General features: G+C 42.9%; 1 protein-coding gene and 1 long non-coding RNA gene across 5 annotated transcripts in view; one reads left to right on the top strand and one right to left on the bottom strand.

The window, feature by feature from the left end:
• U2SURP (U2 snRNP associated SURP domain containing) overlaps positions 1-10,046 on the bottom strand; it is a 78,396-nt gene extending 68,350 nt beyond the window's left edge. For 2 of the 4 annotated variants that reach the window (XM_053312712.1, XM_053312713.1), the window contains exons 1-3: positions 9,899-10,046; positions 4,387-4,434; positions 433-531 (exon numbers count right to left, since the gene is read on the bottom strand). In XM_053312712.1, the coding sequence (XP_053168687.1) occupies positions 433-531; positions 4,387-4,434; positions 9,899-9,943 (192 nt within the window). In that variant the 5' untranslated portion in view covers positions 9,944-10,046. Of the gene's footprint in view, positions 1-432; positions 532-4,386; positions 4,435-7,198; positions 7,292-9,898 lie in introns of those variants that run through there. The other 2 variants (XM_053312714.1, XM_053312715.1) reach the window with 2 other exon arrangements.
• Positions 9,924-20,893, top strand: part of LOC128352274 (uncharacterized) — a 34,990-nt gene continuing 24,020 nt past the window's right edge. Inside the window, exons 1-2 of the long non-coding RNA XR_008320296.1 lie at positions 9,924-10,148; positions 15,677-15,842. This is a non-coding gene — a long non-coding RNA (uncharacterized LOC128352274). The remainder of the gene's footprint in view (positions 10,149-15,676; positions 15,843-20,893) is intronic.

Here is a 20,893-nt window from a genome sequence, read left to right as displayed (position 1 = left end):
TCTATCATTGGCTACTAGTTGGAGGGCTATAGGCCACCTCCAGCCTCAAAGGCAGGAAACCTCTTAGTACCAGTTGCAGGGGAGTAACAGCAGGAGAGAGAGCATGCCCTCAACTCCTGCCTGTAGGCTTCCAGCAGCATCTGGTGCACCACCATGTGAAACAGGATGCTGGACTAGATGGGCTTTGGGCCTGATCAAGCAGGGCTGTTCTTATGAGGTGTAATCTCCAGTTAAATGAGGCATCTCCATAGGGCCTAAGTTTTATGTCTAAACTTGATCTGTCACTTTAGAAAGGATAGGTGTGGCATCAAATCTTAAACAAGATGCAAGAGAAAGACTAAGCTTTAAAAAGCTACAATTCTAATTGAGACCCAAAAGAAGCAAATAGAATATTTCCATCTGCTTAATTAAATTAGTTTCCTACAGCATTACCTTCTTTTTCAGTTCTTCCTGTTCTTTCTTGCTTAAAGTTCTCTTGGCAGCACTCATCTTGCCAATACTGAATGCTTTAAGTTTGCTTTCTAAAAGCGGCTGCAAAAGAGAAAAAATATTTGTTCATAAGAATGCAGTTTTAAACATTTCCATGTATTCAATAACAACAGAAGCAACATTCTTCAGGTAGAGATTGGGAGCTATGACTTACTTGAATTGATTATGTACTTGGAAATGCTCAAGCTATTTTGACTCTGTAGCTGAATGTGTGTTTAAGAACATAAGAAGCACATTTTCGGTTCTTGTATTCAATACCACAAAAGGATCCAAAGGTGTGTTAAAAAAGCTTCATTAATTATCCAATATTTGGTGTAAAAGAATAGATACCCACTGGCATATTCTTTTGGGGGGGGTTAATTCAAGTATTTACACATAACATTTGCACAGAGTCCAACATAACCCTTAAAAAGGCTGAGGAAGATCATAGGGATCAGGCCTATGTGCCTAGACCTTATGCTTATGTTTCACCCACACTGTGGAAGCCCTGGAGAACATGGAAGCCGACAACTGCTTAGTGGAGTAGGGATATGCAATTCTGCTCTGCCACTGAGAGTAGACTTGACTTAGATCTATGGCTGAAATGTTTTAGTTGCTAGAACTAGCGTTCCATTTCATTCATTGCTGAGCCCTTGTACTGTATTTATTCAGCTTTGGCCTAGTTCTTACTGAGATGGCAAACCTGTGCCTGGGCTCTACCACTTCAGACCACAGACAAGGAGTCACAAGAGTAAGTGTTTCTCCATACAAAGAATACCTCCATGTACAAAACTAAATGTCAAGGGAAATAATTTAGAACCATTCTCTCCGACATCTAGTGGTACAGCCTGAAAATAAGTTTATTAGCTTAATAACAATGAAAGGCACTACACAAGAACTGTAACCAATTCTCACAGTCAAAAGAAAGGCTTGACACACAAGCCAACTAAAAAAATTAGCATAAAAATAAGCTTTAAAAAAACCACGGTTGAAGAGTTAAGGCTCCAATTATTAGTTGTTCTTTGATTTTCAATCTCAGAGTTGGGGTGCAGCTATAATTGAGTGGATGGGTTCAAAGAAACCGGGGGGCCCAGCTCCACTCTTCCCTATTTGCTTCATTATCTCCCTCACTCCTAGGGGCCACCAGGGACAGGGGTGAACAAGGGCCCCCCCTCCCCTAGCTATGCCCCTGCTTAGAGCCAAATCTAGAATTACTAGGCCCTAAGCATTTAATCACATCCCTTTTTCCAAAAGTGCTCACCTGATCAGTGAAGAGCACACATTCCAGTTCTTGACCCACATGTACTTTTTGTCACTCAGCCTTCCAACCCCTTGCTCTGCTCTTCCCACCCTTTTCTTTCCTACCCACTGCAGCTGTTAAGAGAGGGAGAATTTCATTGTGCAACTCACTTATTGCCAAAAACTGAAATTCGGGAGAACAGTAGAGGTTTTTATCAGCGAAAGCCAACACCAGCTACAAAATGCATTAGCCAAGCCAGTGGCTCCTAGAGAGCACCCATGTTCTTTAAAAAGATAGTTGCTCTCTCCAGTTTCTTCTCAATACATTTTCATTTCAATTTAAAATACTTGGTGGGACAAGAGACCACTTTGTCATACTTAGTAGAATTTTTTTTAAAGTAATGCACCAAATGAGAAAAGGAACAGGAACATTTTTGCCCAAGCAAACAGGTAAGAAAGCATAAGGGGAGAAGAAAAAATTGTAAACTGATCACAAAAATAGCTACAATCAATAATCAGAACCATATTTATTGTTTCGTATTTGTAGACTTAATTAGTGAACTATAGTTTCAGCTATAAGCTAATCCGCTACCAAAGTTTCAATAACTGAAATGAAAATTTCAGTCCTAAAATCCGTCAAGCAGAAGCAGAAGTTAATACTCCAAACTTATTCACTAGACAAAATAAACCAAGTGAGTGAGTTGCCAACATGGGTACTCTTCTCTAACCTACTGCATTTTACATTTGGTTCTGTGGTTTGAAAACAAGAATCTGAAGCGATTGCAAATCACAAACCCACACTTTTGGTTTTATAATAGAGTACCAAATATAACATTACATAAAGTATCTCAAAGTGGGGACGTGCACAGTGGGGATGTGCTCAAATCATGGTAAAAGAAGTCACACGTGCTTTGCTTTACAAAGCAACTCCAATTTAGAGATGTGCCTGAACCGTGGTTTGAGCAGGTTTCGGGAGTGGCATGGGGGAACTTTAAGAAAGAGGACAGCAGGTCCTTATCTGCTCTCCACCACCCCCAGCACCTTCCTGCTGTAGTGGCACTCAGCCCAAGTACCCCCACATGGCACCAGCACACACATGGCATCCACGCATGTGCGAGCTCCATTTCCATGGTCAGCAGGGTGTTGACCATGCAAATGCCGCCCGAACATATGCATACGCCATCGGTGCTGGTGCCATGCGGGGGTACTTGAGCCGAGCGCCGCCTCAGCAGGAAGCTGCATGGGGCGACGGAGAGCAGATAAGGACCTGCTGTCCTCTTTCTTAAAGTTCCCCCATGCCACTCCCAAAACCTGCTCAAACCACGATTCAGGCACATCCCTAAATTAGAGTTGCTTTGTAAAAAATTTTTGGTTATTAATGTGTTTATCTATTATGATTTATATCTGTTTATGAATTTTAAATGTTTTATATTTTATATTTATGTTTTAATTCTGAACACCCTCTAGAGATTGATACTGGGCAGTATATAAATTCAATAAATAAATAATCAATCTGGTTGAGTGCAGCAGCAAATGCCCAGTCCAGTACTTTAATGGCAAAAGGAGAAGCAGGAGCTTGAATCTCCTCCCAACTATACTTTGGCCCTCAAGTCATTACAGGGTTTTTTTTTCAGACTCTGGGGAAAACACACAGCAAAATTTACTGATCCCTGATCTTCAAGTGCTCAGACTGCCTCCATGGCATAGTTGCTGAGGGAGAAGGAGTAGAGCTTCCTCCCCTTTGGCATCCAAAGCCATCTTGCAGATTCACAAGACTCCTGCTAACAAGTGAAAACATAATTAAATAAGAAAGGTAAGTTGCCAAACAAACAGTGGCATTCTTGGTTTCATGGGATATTTGACAATATCGCTCACTATCCACAGTTCCATCAACTGCAGTTTCACATATACGTGGTGAGATCCTAGAGACCTGGTTTCTATATCTGCAAGTACACAAATAGGCCATTTTTACCTATTTGCAGTTTCAGGGCCACTGAAAATAACTTCTGGAGTCAATTCTGGTCTAGAGGCAGCAGAGAGTCACTTTGCGGCTCTTTTAAAAAAATACTCCCATAATTTTTTGCTAAAATTGGAGGAATTGGGCATTTGTGGGTCATTGCTCCAGAGCAAGGTAGAATACTTTCTCTTATTTATCCCACCCAACCCCATTCTTAGTGCGCACGCATGTGTGCAAGAACCTAACCCCTAGATTTCCATAGGGTAAGATTTCATTATTCAAAGTTTCCATATCCGTGCCCATAGGCAAGAACAGAGCCTCTGTGAATAACGAGGGCCACCCGTATTTGACCATGGTCAATTGACTGGCATGACAAACCTAGTCTATATACCACAATATATATGTATAACTGCTTACAGACATTCTGTACTGCTCTAGGATATCAGCTGAAGCAATTCATATCAATGAACAGTTGCTTTAAAATGGTTTTAACTCCCTTTCTCTCTCATGCCAACAGGCTATATATTCAGCTACCACAGGTCATCCTGCCCTAACCAATATGCAAATGATGGGGGTGGGGTAGAAAAGAATGAACTGCAATAGATTTAACGTAGACCTATAGCTCATTTTTCAGCAGCATCACACTCATCCAGAGTGATAACTAACCACAACAACCATCATTTCCATTCATTAGATTTTTGCACATTCATCTTAATACTTACATGAGTGTCTGGTGATCCAGTGGAACGAGTTGTGTCTGGCACCCTGGCCTAAAATGATGAAAATACAAGCAACACATTCAGGAGACATTTACTGATTCTTCAAAGAAAACATGTTTTACATGTAGTTGTACTAATTCTGTTTTTAATTTGATATTCCTTCACCATCAATTCAAAATCTCACCTTTTTAAAATCACCTGTATTAAAAGAATATATGTGTCATCTTCACTCCATGGCAGCGCTGGTCTTAGAGGGTACATGACCCGCCTAGCCAAACAGAATGCCACACAGTAGAGGATGAACAGGGTGCCATGCTTCAGAAAGTGCTATGTAGAAATGTTACTTGGGGCAAAACCAATACTACCTGTATTTTTCATGGGAGAAAATGCCAACTTCACTTTCTATACAGGATGCAAGTTAGACTAGAGCCAGCCCTGCTCCCAGGACTCCAAAATTAATAGAAGCCCAATTAAATTAAAGAGAGGATCAAATATTCTCTCAAAAATATGAATCACTGTGCTAATTCATTTAATGATTGCTAGTCACCTCTGTCAAATTTGGAAATGCAGAGTACAAGTGTTTTAAATGAACCTGTGGGTCTTTGGGAGAATTAGCCATGTATAAATAAATGAAACTTCAATATTGTCCATTTCTACTCAAGACTACAACCCTAAACACACTAACCGGGGAATACGAACCATTTAACTTAATGGAAATTACTTCTGAGTAAACATGCTTAGGACTTTACTACATATCAGTTACAGATTTTCAGAGAACCCAAACTAAATTTAAGCTTGGCATGCAAGTTGGGTTTCACAGGTATAATTTTCAATGAACTTGTACAGATAAGCCCTAATGAAATGCAAGAAATGCACTGCTTCTTCTATAAGCACCTGTCTTAAGCGAGTGTGTTTAGCTATCAGAAAACATGATAGGACTGGACAGTCCATTTAAATCAACAGACCAGGAAGTGACCAAAATGCCATCAAGCCTATCCTAGATAAGATACAATCTCTACGGGACCTCAGCATCCAGTTTCAGAGGGCCATCATATCAACTAAAGCCGACTAGGAAAAAAATAATTACATAAATTCTCTTCCTAGAAATTTCTACTTCACATTGTCCAAACAATATTTTATTTTTTATTATTATATTTCTATACTGCCCCATACAACAGCTCTGGGTGGTTTACAAAACCAAAACAAAATATAATCTTTTAAAAATCAATCTTAAAACCACAAAATCTAAACAATTCAAACACAGTTTAAAACAGTTAAAACAATTTTAAAACCCTAGAAGGCCAAACAAAAAATAGGTTTTAAGCTAATCAACTCAAGATAATAATCCCTATCCCATTATTTCTCATTTACTGAGCAAATTTGATCATCTACAAAACCATCAAGAACTGAGCAGCAAATGATTTAAGATGCCATCGGTCCTTAAAAAAAAGAAGCATATTTATCTATTTAAAATATTTATATCCTGCCCCTCTAGCACAATACTGCTCAGGGCAGCTCACAAAAGTAAAACAAAAATAATAATATTTTATTTAACACAATTAAAACCACACACACAACACACAATATTGAATAAACAAAATTAAAACAAACCGAATTACAATTAAAAACCCATCAGGCCATAGTAAAACACATAAAAAGTATCTCTAAACAAATAAATTTTAAGATCTTGTTTAAAAGCCCTACGGGAGGGAGCATGTCAAAGCTCTTCTGGGAAGGCATTCCAGAGCCAGGGAACCACAACTGAAAAGGCCCTGTCTTGTTCCGTCCAACTGAATTTATCGATGGTGGGCCCCAACCAGGGCTCAAGAGAATGAACAAGGGCCCTGACAGATTCATATGAGTGAATGCGGTCCAAAAGATACCCCAGCCCCAAGACATGTAGGGCTTTAGGGCTCAAAAAACCAGCATTTTGAATCTAGCCCGGAAGCAAACTGGCAACAAGTGAAGCTGTCACAGGTGTAATTCCTGAGACTCTACTAGCGCCCACGAGCATCCTTGCAGCAGCATTCTGGACCAGCTGAAGCTTCCAAACCATGTTCAAGGGCTGCCCCACATAAAGCACACTGCAGTAATCCAATATGGATGTTACCAGTGCATGAGTGACTAAAGTCATGTCTGACTTCTCCAAGTAGATATTAGCCTAGGCCTGCAGAACATAAGGCCCGGGGGCAGATCTGGCCCATGGGGACTGCTTCACTGGCCCCAGGGGTTGGCCCAAAGTTTTGTGGTGCCTAATGTGAGGTGCAAAATGCTTCCTTGCCCCATGACCCTGGTGGGGGTCAGCCCCCTTTCACAATTAAGCTCTGAAAGTGCTTGAGCAGCAGGGAGAACAAACGGTTGCTAGCTGTGTATAATTTAATCCACTGAATTATAATCTACTGATTAATTTTCTGATAATAGAGGCAACCAAGCTTTACTGAAGTTTGATGGTACATTTGTTTTTACCAGATGGGAATATAAAATTAAACAGGTTTTAATCACCATGTATTAGTTACTTTAACCAGTCAATTCACTAAAGATTAGGAATGCAATCCTGTTGCTATAGAAATCAACAACACCTCTCTCATAGCTTTTGATGAAATCATGCTATTGCCTAAAGTTGTGATTCACAGAACTCAGACACTCAATTCAAAGCAGTCATGTACAACACAATTGACAGGATTTCCCTCCTAAAAGCAACAAGAACTCTTTACAAGTAATATTTAGATAATAATCTTGTAATTAAAGCCCCAAGTTTCCCCCTGGAGTAATTTATGCTCTCTCCTGCTTTGTGGGAACAGGAGAAGGGGCTTACCATCCTTGTTAGTGGAGAGGGATGTCTGCTCTTTAACCACTGTGGGCAGCAGTTGCTTCATCACTGTTTGAAGATGGGTGCCGCTAGACATCATCTTTTGCTCTCTTCTAGAATGTGCAAAAAGTGACCCTAAGTTGTGTCATAGGATAGGGATGTGCACAAACTGGTTCAGAGGCCCTTTTATGGACCTCTGAACCAGTTCAAAAGCCCAGCAGTTTGGCCAGTTCAAAGGTGGGGGTGGGAAAGCTTTAAGGACTGGGGAGGGTGCTCTTACACCACCACTACCCGCGTTTCCCTCGCCAGTGCAGTGTCTACAAATGGTCCCGCAGGATGGCAGCATATGCCGCACTGGGCATTTCCAGGTACTTCTGGTCCAATCTACACTGGGGCACCAAGGAAGTACGCTGCCACACCGTGGGACCATTTTTAGACACAGCACCCGCAGGGGAAATGTGGGGAGAATGGGTTTAAGAGCACCCTCCCAGGTTCTTAACACTGTCCACCCCCAACCCTCTAACCAGCAGTCACCAGATCCATGCACACCACTGTCATAGGATCCTTTCCTGCCTCATTCTAGAGAACAACAGATGACAATCAGCTGGAGCCCGTTTCTGGGAACTTAAGAGCCCTTCAAGTGCTCCTAAAGCCAACATAGCCTACAAAGGCACAATGCACATGTTCGTGCACACATAATCAGCCCCCTCCAACTCTATGTGCCCCAGCATTAATTTCAGGTCATCACTGGCAACTGGGCAAGTAGTTAAAGACAAGTTTGGATAGAATTTTAGTGAAAGATTACCAACATGTACAGAAATAATCCTGTTGAAGACAGAGTATTCCAAGTATTGGCCAGGATCCAATGAACTGCTTAAGCTAACACACAAGGGACTTGTGCCAGGCTGGTAGAATGAATGACATTTTCTCTTTGAACAATCAATTCTCCCATGCTGTATCACAAACCAATTTTGAAACTCTTCTCACAGAAGGTAACTGCCATCTGGTATGGTAAAGCCTTGGGCTTTAGTTTCACAGTTCTTTGTTTTCTTTTGGTCAATAGGATTAACTTTTCAAAACAGAGAATCTGGAGCTAATACAAGTTCAAAGTTGCACAGCGCTAGCATTTGAGAAGTCACAACCTTGACTGTGTCCTGTTTACTTGTGTTATGGGAGCTAAGAAATGTACACTTTTAAACTGACAACACTAACAACGTGTGAGAGTGTATTTTCAATTTGCACCCAAAACATGTATCAAACATGAATGAAGTAATAAAACCATTTTTAGGGGAAAACTTCTCTTTAGAAAAAACAATCCACATAGGGAATAAACTGTACTCTAGAATTAGTTTTTATATGCAATATACTGAGAACCACTTCCTACAATACTATATTCCTACATAAAACTTTTCATACAGGAAAAAGCCTTATTCTTCACCACATGACAAAAGCACACAGTCCATGCAATGTCAAGTCATGGACAACCACAACTTCTAAATTTGTACACACACACAAAAACCCTTTATATTTATTATATATGAAAGTGTCCAAACAGTTATACCCTTTCTTTGTCACAAAAAGTGATAGCAAAATAAGAAAATCATCATCTGGCATGAAATGCTCCTAAGGATTATCCATGATCCATGCCAGGAGACGCAACCTGAAGGCCACACACAGCATTCGGTGGGATGACACATTGAGACAGGCAGGATGCTAACAAGCTGGGGCTAAAGACAAGGCTTTCAGGCTAAGTGAGGAAACTGGAAAGGAAGAAAGAGACGTATTCCAAGAAAAACCAAATGCAAAATGAAATATATCTCCACCCTGCCATCCCTGCATCTTCTTCCTTACAAACCCCGTCCTCCTGTTTTCATTCTCATAGAGAATGAGCTGGGCACAAGGGCACTATCCAGTAGTCATTACTTGCATGATTGTCATGATCCTGATACCTGGATAATACTAAGTTAGCCAATAATTGATTACTGTTAAATGTTTTTGTTAATGTCCCCAATATGGGACTGACGGCAACCCTAAGCCTGCAGCCCACCAGAACCACAAACTACTCTGGTAGGGAGGAAGAAGGAAAAGGAGTTGGAGCATTAATTATTTCATTATTAAAGAAAACAACTGGTTTGATCAGAGCTATAGGTTCCTCTCAGTTGAAAATAAGGGACAAATGGCATCCCATAAGGGACAAATTTGGGCTGAAATAAGGGAAGTCCATTATTTGGGGTGAAATAAGGGACGTTAAACGGCCCGAATCACTTCAATTTCATTTTAAGGAGTATTTGAGAGGGTTTTGCCTCCCTTCCCGTGAACGGGAAAGTGTTTCTTTACTTCTCACATGAGAGGAAAGGAAGCACTTTTCCAGTCCCTGTGGAAGGGGGGGCGCTCCTCACAAATAGTTCTCTACTGAAATGAAATGGAGGCGACCGACCCCTTTAATTTGAGCATAGCTAGCTGTCTCCTATCTTCTCCGTCAATCCGTCTCGCAGTACCACCAGCCGGGGACTGGGGGGAAGCGGAGAGAGGCTAGGCCGCAAAGCCCGCCTGAGCTGCTCGCCTGCCTGCGCACCACAGCCCCTGGTGCTCCACGGGTCTTCAACCGGGTTCTCCCGCCAGCCCCCGTGGGCAGCCGCGGAGGCCGCCTTCCCCATCCTCAGAGCATCCGCAGCGCCGCTGACCCGGCCCCAAAAGCGGCCTCACCTTCGCACTGGCCTTCTGCGAGCCGCCTGGCGTCTTGTCCGCCATCTTGATTCTCTACCCCGCTCAAGCCTTGGCAGCAGAGAATCGAGCGCCGATTCCATTGATTGAAGGGAGGCGGAAGGAGGAAGCAGTCACGGCGAGTCGATAGCCAAACAGCAGATGAGCGAGGTTTGATCCGTAACGTTGGAGACGTCGCGTCTCGCTTTGCTTTGCTGCAGGGTGAGAAAAGCAAGAGGGTGCGTCGGCGCAGGTAGAGTTGTGCCAATGTACTTGATCCCTCTGGGCTGCCGCTTGTTCTGATTGATGCCTCAAAGATGTCTAGCTTTCTCACATAAGGAAGGGACCTATGTGATCCACATAAGGGACCAACAATCACCGACCAACTGTAATGGTTTCCATAAAATATGGAAACTCATAAAATCCGATTGTACAGTACTTTCTCAACTAAACCTCACAACAAACAAAGAAGTCCTCAGGCCTCGCCATATACGGGTGGATGTATTTTCTGTACTACTTGATATAACACCAACCAATCTATGCAACAATACAGATGTAGTAATAAATAGCAGCCTAAGAGACAAAGCTTTAAGGCAGAGTTTATTGCTTTTATAAGCTACAGCTGCTATCCTGTGCACAGTTGCTTAGGATTATGTCCCACTCGATTCACAAAGCAATTTTATACTGTAGTTATGCCATTATCAACGTTCTATTATGCCAGGATAACATAACAGTATTATATGGTGGGAATCCTAAACTTGCCCAGCACAACATGGAGAAAACAAAGGAGTAAATGATCCCAGAAAAGTGCAGCTCTCCTAGCCAGAGTCCTTGACAACACCATGGCATATATTAAGCACAGGGTGGTGTGCCCAATGCCCTCATGTTGGCCAGGGATGGAAGCACAACAATTAAGTATGCCAATGACATATTTAATGACATGTGTAGTGAGGCTCTTAGTTTGTATTTTATCTCTGTTTTCTAAACAGATACTAGTGCTTAGTAGGGTTACCAACCGACCTTTATTAGCAGGATGTCCCTTATTTCAGCCCAAATTTGTCCTTTATGAGATGCCATTTGTCCCTTATTTTCAGCTGAGAGGAACCTATGGCTCTGATCAAACCAGTTATTTTAACTAATAATGAAATAATTAATGCTCCAACTCCTTTCCCTTCTCCCTCCCTACGAGAGTAGTTTGTGGTTCTGGTGGGCTGCAGGCTTAGGGTTGCCAGCAGTCCCATACTGGGGACATTAACAAAAACATTTAACAGTCATCAGTTATTGGCTAACTTAGCATTATCCAGGTATCAGGAGCATGAAAATCATGCAAGTAATGACTACTGGATAGTGCCCTTGTGTGAAACCTACTTTTGCTGGCTAACAATGCTTCTCTTTCTAGAAAAGAAAACTGCATCACACCCATTTTGGCTAACCATGGAATGATATAACCATGACAATGAGAAGCAATCTTAAGTTGTAATTTATATCATAGTTCAAGCTGAAAATGGTAAAAACACACAGAGTACTCAGGCTCCCAATTCCTGTATACTCCTTGCCTCATGTCCCACATTCAGGCAGAGGAATGTTGGCAACCCTAGTGCTTAAAGACTCCTAGTGCTTAAAGACTCCCACGTCCACCACATCCACTGGCGAATGGAATTCCTCTCTTCCCAACTGACACATTTAACACTGTAAAATTAAACTGGTTTGTCATTCTCTAACCCCATAAAACCTTGGGAACTGTAGTTCAGTGAAGGGTAGGCTAAGGCAGAGGTTTCCGTCCATTTTGTATCCCCATATGTTGGGCTACAGTTGTTGTTAGACTTAGTTGTTATTGGATGGTTTTTACCACTATGGACTAACATAGCTGTGAAAAAAAGGCTAGAGCAGGGGCTCCTAATATTGAGTCCCCCAATGTTGTTAGACTACAACTCCCATCATCCCCAGCCACAATGGCCTCTGGTCATTGTGCCTGGTGATAATGTAGTCCACCATCCTCTAGGGACCGAAGATTGGGAACCCTGGGCTCAGGGATCTGACAATTACCAGCATTCTCTCCAAGCAAGAAATCCTAGGATAGGACTGGTAGAAAACATATATATTTTTGTAGCACAGATAGGTTCCAAATAGCTACATCTCTCCCCAGTGCTCAAGGATGACACTTTGCCCCTACCTCTGCAGCTGGCAATTATGGCATCACCTGTGGTTTCTCTATTATTATGCACTCACTGACTCCTTGATGATGACTAAAGCTCAGTGGTGTGGATGCAGGAGCAGAAGAAGCATCTCACAGGGACAGCTTGGTTCTCCTCCTCCTCCAAGAAGACATGAGATAATCATGGCAAAGTAGTTGTGCTCCTTTTAAATATACAAATGAGTGGTAAGGCTGCCAGGTAAGAAGTATCTTTCTGTTCTAGAACAGGAATTTGTAACAGCTGGAGGTGGTTGGAAACCAAGCAGTCCAGCAGATGAGGCAAGTATTTTGGCATCTCTAAATGCCAAATTCTTTTGCCTCTTTTCTTTGTTTGACTCTGTAAATAACCTTTGCCAATGCTTAATTCTAGAGATGATAGGGGGAAAGATACTACATTGCGTGGAGAAATGTCTTCTGCCTAGAACTAGACTAACTTCCAAAGGAAACTATAGACAAATGGACAAACAATAAAACTAACTTCATTTTGGGAATCATCTGGAAAGGCAAACAAACAAACAAACAAACAAACCCATAGATTCCACCAAGTTTAAGAAAATAAACTCCTAACAAAAATTGTGATGCAAGGTAAGTGTGGTGGTTTGTGTTTTTAAGTGGACAGAGAAAAATTTTGGTCCCTCTCTCACAACACAAAGGGTCATCCCATAAAACTGAAGGCCAGGAAATTTAGGACCAATAAAAGGAATACTTATTCACACAGCACATAATTAATCTATGGAATTCTCTGCCACAGGATGTGGTGATGGCCACTAGCTTGGATGGCTTTAAAAGGGGCTTAGACACATAAGCACTCTTACTCCCGGACCTTGGGGCCCCGTTCTGTGGCCTCCAAGGTCCAAGGGGCCTCCAAATGTCCAGTGGAGCCTCCTGCCGCCACCCCATGCCCTCCCCACTGCTGCCCCACCATGCCGAACCTCCAATCTTTTCCATCATTTTAGCCGCCATGTGGGTGCCTGGGGGATGAGTCAGGCAGGCCTCTCCCACCCCACAGAGTGGGTGGAACGGCCACTGGGCCTGTACCTCTGGCCCAGCAGCCCTTGAGAACTGCGAGGCGCTCCAGTGCGCCTACTCAATTGGAATAGATCATCACACTCCCTCCTCCCCACCTTTAATTTGGTTGATATTCCTACTGAGTGTTTCATATGGTTGACATGTGTCAGTCTCCATCTCCTAGGCCTTTCCCTGACAGCAGGCTTTACCACGGAATTAAGAGGGGTGAATTACAGGGAATAAATTCAAACTTATTTTGAATTTGCCCAAAGATCTGATGCAAAAAGTGGAATTTTTTTATCCTGGACATAAATCTGGCTAAGCTACAATTTGCAGTGAAAAACCCAAATTGTGTGTGGAGTGCTCCCCGATAGCTCTCAGGGACTTCAACATAAATCTGGACAATATGTGAACACACACCTGCCCTTCCAAAGTAAAACTGCCATCTGCTAGGGTGCCTGTATAGGTTTTCTAGCACCTTCTAGAAGCTCTTTGAGGAGAGCTGGTCTTGTGGTAGCAAGCATGACTTGTCCCCTTAGCTAAGCTGGGTCTGCCCTGGTTGCTTATGAATGGGGGACTTGATGTGTGAGCACCGTACGATATTCCCCAGATGGAGCTGCTCTGGGAAGAACAGAAGGTTCCAAGTTCCCTCCCTGGCATCTCCAAGACAGGACTGAAAGAACTTCCTGCCTGTAACCTTGGAGAAGCTGCTGCCATTCTGTGTAGACAATACTGAGCTAGATGGACTTATGTTTCTCTTTTTGTCTATACCTGGCCCTCATTGTTTTTCTACTGGATTGCCCATTAACTATGATGGCTAAGCCACTCACCCCCTTCTTAGAAGATAACTGTCCAACTGTTTAAATAACTGTATTTAATTTTGTCATCAAGATAAACTTGTTTTCTCTCTCTGATGACCTTTTATATTGAGGTGTTCAGTGACTCACATGAGCACTGAGCACATTTGTTTGTTTATACATTTACATCCCACTCTTCCTCCAAGGTGCCCAGAGTGGGGTACATAGTTATGTTTATCCTCACAACAACCCAGTGAGGTAGGTTAAGCTGAGAGATATGTGACTGACCCAGAGAGTTTCATGGCTTGGACTCTGTTAAAAAGGGACTTCCAAGCCCCATATGCTCTCTGATCTTGACAATGCACCCAATTTTTGCTCTGCTCAATACCTGGTTTCAGTACATCTCACCTGGATAGGTAACTATGACTTTTCTTAATTCTGCTTCCCATCACAAGCATGCTTGAAAGTGTAAGAATGCATGCGTGTGTGAATGAATATTCAACCAGCCAGGCCAGTAGATCCATCTGACGAGTAGTGGGAAAGAGATCTATCCTTGTCCCATGGGGAGGGCAGCTAGCTTCTCCCCAGGGAAAGTATCTGATCCCTAAGGTTGGCCATCAGACGCTGGAGGTTTTAAAGTTGTTATAATACCCAACCATAGCTAAATTCCAACCAAATTCCCCTGGGAAGGGACTCAATCTGGTTTATTTTCCAGTTTTAGCAACATCAGTCTCAGAACCCACCCACGATGGAATCCAGTAGCTGCTCCAGCCACCCATTTCCTTGCTGCCCATTTCCTTGCCCTTGAAAGCCAGGGATAGCCACCTCTGCAAACTTTACTTCAAGAACATAATGCTTCCCTTTTAGGGAACAGCTCAGCCTAGAACAGCTCCGCAGTCTTCCACTCCAGTTCCATTTCTCCTAGGATTGTCAACATTTCATTGCCAGAATGAGGGACACAAGTTTATGGGGGCTGGCTGGGAGGTGTATGCAGTGGTAATCAAGAGCCTGAGTATCATTGACATATATGTAATTGAATTATATGCTGTTGAATAAATTATTATTTTATTATTTATTCAATAAAAATGGCTCAGGTACTACACAGAGGAATAACAAATGAATAAGATGGATCCCTGTCCCCAAAGGGCTCACAATCTAAAAAGAAACATAAGATAGACACCAGCAACAGTCACTGGAGGTACTGTGTTGGGGGTGGATAGGGCCAGTTACTCTCCCCCTGCTAAATAAAGAGAATCACCACGTTTAAAAGGTACCTCTTTGCCAAATTAGCAGGGGTTGATAAGGGACAAATGCTGTCCCTGTAGGGACCAACATTTTATCCCTGAAATGAGGGACATCCTGCGTAATGAGGGACAGTTGGCAACCTTAATTTATCCACAGTCTTTCCTAGTTCGTGTAACAAGTCCATCTCCCCTTGTAACCTCTCTTGCTTCCCTAACTGGCCCAGTCTATTTGCTTCTTTTGCTTTTTCTTCTCCCTGTGTCTTGCTCCCCGCCTTTTCTCATTGGTTCTCTTGTTTGTTCTTCATAGGAGTTAATGCCTTAGTAGCTTAATTCATCAGTCATTAGTATTTGTCTGGTCAACTGCCGAGCTTCTGCTCAATTACTCTGCTTCAACCCTTGCCCTCTAAATTGAGTCTCCTCCTCAAATAATGAGCATCCAAGACTTGGAACACTAATAATTAACCAGCAACTTTGTGATTTCAGAACAGTTATACAGCTTAAGGTTGAGCATGTCAGGTGTTTTTTCTCATGTGAACAGGATAATGCTGTGCAGGTACTACAGTAACTTCAGTGGAAAACTCTGAGGGTTTGGAACTGCAACTTCCAAAGAAGGTTGTGAGTCTACAGGAACTGATAGAAAGGGCTCTTGCTCTCACATGGGAAGAACAGGGAAGATGTGGACCCTTGAGTATCAAATACACCAAGTGAGTCTTCCAAATGTGGTAGCATGGTCCTGTGTTGAAACTGCTCCTCAGATCTGCTTGAAGTGCGTGGTGGTACCAGATGACCTTTGGTGCAGACATCAGAAGAACAGTCCTCTCACTACCTGAATGGTATCTGGAAGCCACTTGTCCTTACTATTGAATACAAATTGGCTTATGCCCAGTTCCCACAGAGCTGGAATGCTGTGGGATTCTGTTGCTTTACTGGTCAGATTGTTTCTCGATCACAATCTCTGATCTCATCTGGACCTTTTGAAGCTTGACCTGCATAAAGATGTCAAACAAACTGGCTGGTGTTTAGTTTGAACTACGTACAGCATTCTTATATACCAGTAGAAAATTAGCCAGTTTACTAGCTAAAGAGCCCGGCTGGTCCTCTGCAGCTTGCAAGACATGCTTCTGAGTGGCAGGGTAACCACCCACCATCTAATTTATCCCAGAACAAACAGGCCCCACCAAAAAAAAAACAACCCCACCATCCATTCCTCTCCCACTGTTTCATTGCTCTTTCTCTCCTCCATCACCTTTTTGACAGAGGACATTCCTACTTTTCCTACTCAGAGGTCTGGTTCCTTATTTGTTTGATTATTCCCCTCCTAGAGTGATTGGTGTCTTGGCTACCCTCATCTGTACTGCTTTGCACCTGCCCAGTTCAAATTTTTATCCCTCCAAAGGTAGTCAGAGTGCATGTACTTTTACCAATGAGGACTCCAGGGTCACCAACCACAGGCAAACTAGAATCCTGAGTAGGCACGTACAACTCTGTAGTGGCCAAAGGAGGTGGTGGTTTGAGGCGGGGGTGTTTGGGAAGAAGAGGTCAGTCCCAGGTGGAGAGAGAGCAAAAGAAAGAGTGGGAGGTGGAGTAGTGCATGTTGAAATGAGGCAGTGGAAACAACCCACTCCCTCCCCACACGGGGGGATATTTAGGAATACAGAAACTGCCTAGGATTAAAATTGGGGTAGGTGGGGCTGGCTGGACACATAACAGCCCCGTGTGCTTTGGAAGGCACCTCCATTCTGCTTTGGGAGGAAGATCAGAGCAGAATCAACAGGGGAGGAAAGGCAACTTGATTTCTTTCCTAAAGATGCACCTCTCGTTTTTCCCCTGTATAGCATTGCCGCTTTGGGTGTCCTCCAGGGCCTGGTAGCTCTTCTTCCTCCCCAGTAAGGCAGCCTCCACTTTGCAGGGATCTCATGAGTGCAAAGTACATTGCGGGAAGGAGAGTCCAGGGCCAGAAGATGAGGGTAGGTGGGTGGGTGCTTTAGAAGGAATCCCAGCAGCTGCACTTTAGAAAGTAAAACATCTTGGAGCAGGGTTGTTCTGTCTTCCCTTTTTATTTCTTGGGGAGGGTGGTTCCATCTGCATATGCCAAGGACTTCTGATCCCTCATGATGGTGATCCAAGCAAAAGAAAGCCCGCCCTCTGTCTCAAAAGTGAGGGCAGGTGCTTTTCTGCTAGACATATGCCCAGCTCTTGTGGAAACACAGGCTGCAGGCCTCTGTACTCTTACATAAGTAGGCCCATTGCCTAGAGTGGGGCTTACCACTGAGTAAACATGGCTTGGATGGCACTTCGTAAGCCTAAGCATGCTTACTCATTAGTAAGCCAAACTGAGCTCAAGGAGGCCTACTCCATACCCTGGTTCTTTGTGTTTTTATTGCTTCTTGCTTTTCTGTATATTTTGCTTTATGGGAAGTGATGCCATAACACTTCCCATAGCATTATGGTACAGAAATTTTTCCAAGAAAAGTCCCAGAAACTTGTGTTGGAGGGACAGAAAGTGAGCCTCTGTTATCCAGAGCCTCACCTCTGTCATTCCGTTTCTTTTAAAGTACTTAGTGGGTATTTTAAAAAAAATTAAAATCTTGAACTGCTAAATCACAATGCCTCAAGCAACAGCTACAATTGGTAGTTTGTTCATACTGCCCAAAGAAATGGACACAGTCTGACTATTAATAGAATGGCTTTGGCTGTCAGGAAGAGATCAGCATGGCTAATTTGTCTGGTTGGGGTGTGTGTGCGTGTGCAGTTATTTCCACAACTGCACAGGTTGAGGAAGGATGAATGGCTGCTTGGGAGCTCTACACTTACTCTCAAAGCAAAGTATCTTTGATGTATGGTTAAAATTGAATTTCCATCCTTTGGATCTGGCAGCACTGGTACTCACAGGTGGTTTTCAATCTTACTGGAGAAGAGGTGTGAAGAAAGAGTTGTTGTACCATGGGCTATCCCCAGCTTATTTAAAATCTATGGAGTTTTCAAAAGCCAAGTTGGTAGTTAAGCAATGTGTATTAGATATGGAGAAGCAGATAGAGCTTAGTCACATGCCTAGAGGTGTTATCTTGGGAAATCAAGCTGTCAGTAATAAACCAGCTAGATACAGGTGAAACTCGGAAAATTAGAATATTGTGCAAAAGTCCATTAATTTCAGTAATGCAAATTAAAAGGTGGAACTGATATATGAGACAGACGCATTACATGCAAAGCGAGATAAGTCAAGCCTTAATTTGTTATAATTGTGATGATCATGGCGTACAGCTCATGAAAACCCCAAATCCACAATCTCAGAAAATTAGAATATTACATGGAACCAAGAAGACAAGGATTGTAGGATAGAACACTATCGGACCTCTGAAAAGTATACAGTGTACTGTGCTTGATTGGCCAGCAAACTCGCCTGACTTGACCCCATAGAGAATCTATGGGGCATTGCCAAGAGAAGGATGAGAGACATGAGACCAAACAATGCAGAAGAGCTGAAGGCCGCTAATGAAGCATCCTGGTCTTCCATAACACCTCGGCAGTGCCACAGGCTGATAGCATCCATGCCATGCCGCATTGAGGCAGTAATTGCTGCAAAAGGGGCCCAAACCAAGTACTGAATACATATGCATGCTTATACTTTTCAGAGGTCCGATATTGTTCTATTCTACAATCCTTGTCTTCTTGGTTCCATGTAATATTCTAATTTTCTGGGATTGTGGATTTGGGGTTTTCATGAGCTGTACGCCATGATCATCACAATTATAACAAATTAAGGCTTGACTTACCTCGCTTTGCATGTAATGCGTCTGTCTCATATATCAGTTTCACCTTTTAATTTGCATTACTGAAATTAATGGACTTTTGCACGATATTCTAATTTTCCGAGTTTCACCTGTATCTTGGTATAATAACTATTCCCAAGTATCACAAATCTCTAACACTAGCTCCTCTCAATGCACTTCAAATGACAGTCTTAGAAGGGAGGTAAAGTAAAAGACCTTATGCTGAGAGAGTTTGCCCCTGTGACAGTGGGAGTATAGAAACAACATCACATGTACTGCTATGTTGTAATTTTTATAGGGACATTCGTGATTACTATTTGTTACCCTTCATAAAAGAATATCCAGGGCATTCAGGTAATTTTTATCTAAAATTTTCTTTTAGCTGATTAAATTTCTTTAAATGCTGCCAAGTTCTGCTCAATAGCTGGGAAAGTTTGTTGGAAACTGGTAGCTTCATCAGTTTAAATGTATTGTTTGGTTGGTGGTTGTATTAGTTAAACCTTTAACTATATTATGGATTTAAAGTGATTTTCCCCGCTTTTGTTTTTCTTTATTGGGATTTTGTATAATTTTGTGTTTGTTTGATTTTCGGTTTTCTGTTCAACAATTGAAATAAATGATTCATTCACTGTCAAAACACAGGCAGGCTAAGAGAAGCAACCCCCGCCTGCTTCTTTGGTCCACCTTCCCCAAAGGACAGTTTAGAATTCCAACTAGTGTTCAGCAGGCAGGTGACATGGCAGGGCATGAACACACAGGCAGAAGATGCATGCCTTGCTTCCTGTAGAGCCCAGCACGGGTATGAACCTCAGTCCACAAAATGCCCTCCGCACCCCCCACCCCGTCACCAGCAGCTACCACTGCTTCAGAGTTTGAATTAAGCATTCTGCAAACCCATTCATGGCTGGGTTCGAATCCAGATGCCAAAGGCATAGATGTCACATGTTTGATGCTATTATGCCTCAAGAATGTTTGGAGTTCTGTAGAAACAAATTGAGGTCCATTGTCTGTCTGTACAGGCAACCCAGTTCTAGCAGTGTGAACAGTGTCTGGAGATGTGGATGGCAAACAGAAAAACTCAAGCCACATGAAGTAGCCATCCACCACCCACCAGAAATACTGGTGCCCAGGAAGATTCCTGCAGAATCCAAGTGGATCCATTTCCCATGGGGTTGTAGGCCAGTTCCATGGGTGAAGTGGTGCCAGCCCTGGCATATTCTAGATCCGGTGGCAACCAGAGAAGTCTTTATTTACTGCTTGAGTTGGCCATCTCTGCCTGGCCACCAGCCCTAACCCGTGGACAAGGCTTTCATCTTAACCCCACCAAGGTGTCCAACATGTAATTCCTCCAGTAGTCAGGGTTGCAATTTGTTAAGAATTACTCACCAATCCCAGAGCAAACAGCTTTGGGAAACTTATTTCATTCCTGCAGCAAAAAAAGGTTCCAAGCCCTCTCTAAGGTCCTCCTTCCAACCCCTTAATGTAGCAGCATATACTTCTACCAGCAAACAATCTCTGCTTGTTTCTTGACACAACCCTTAAAGTAAAGTGTGACATCAAGTCGATTTCGACTCCTGCTGACCACAGAGCCATGTGGTTTTCTTTGGTAGAATACAGGAGGAGTTTACCATTGCCTCCTCCCACGCAATATGAGATGATACCTTTCAGCATCTTCCTGTATCTCTGCTGCCCAATATGGGTGTCTGGGAAACATACCAGCGGGGATTCGAACCAGCAACCTTCTGCTTGTTAGTCAAGCATTTTCCCGCTGCGCCATTTAAGGCCTTGTCAAGCCTAGTCCTCTGCAAAGTTTTTGGGCCGGCCTATATAATTGACCAACAGCTTATTCCCGCTTTGTGGATATTTTCTAGTGCAGATATAGCACAGCTGTCACTATGGGAGGCTCCTATCCTCATTGCCACTGTTAAATCCATACAGGTCACTTCAGACAGTTTGCTAGATCTTATAACAGACCAACATAAGCC

Source organism: Hemicordylus capensis, chromosome 3 (assembly GCF_027244095.1).
Source record: "Hemicordylus capensis ecotype Gifberg chromosome 3, rHemCap1.1.pri, whole genome shotgun sequence".
NCBI classification, from domain to species: domain Eukaryota; kingdom Metazoa; phylum Chordata; class Lepidosauria; order Squamata; family Cordylidae; genus Hemicordylus; species Hemicordylus capensis.
Note: the sequence above shows the minus strand (reverse complement) of the source record. Positions and strands in the feature narration are given on the sequence as shown.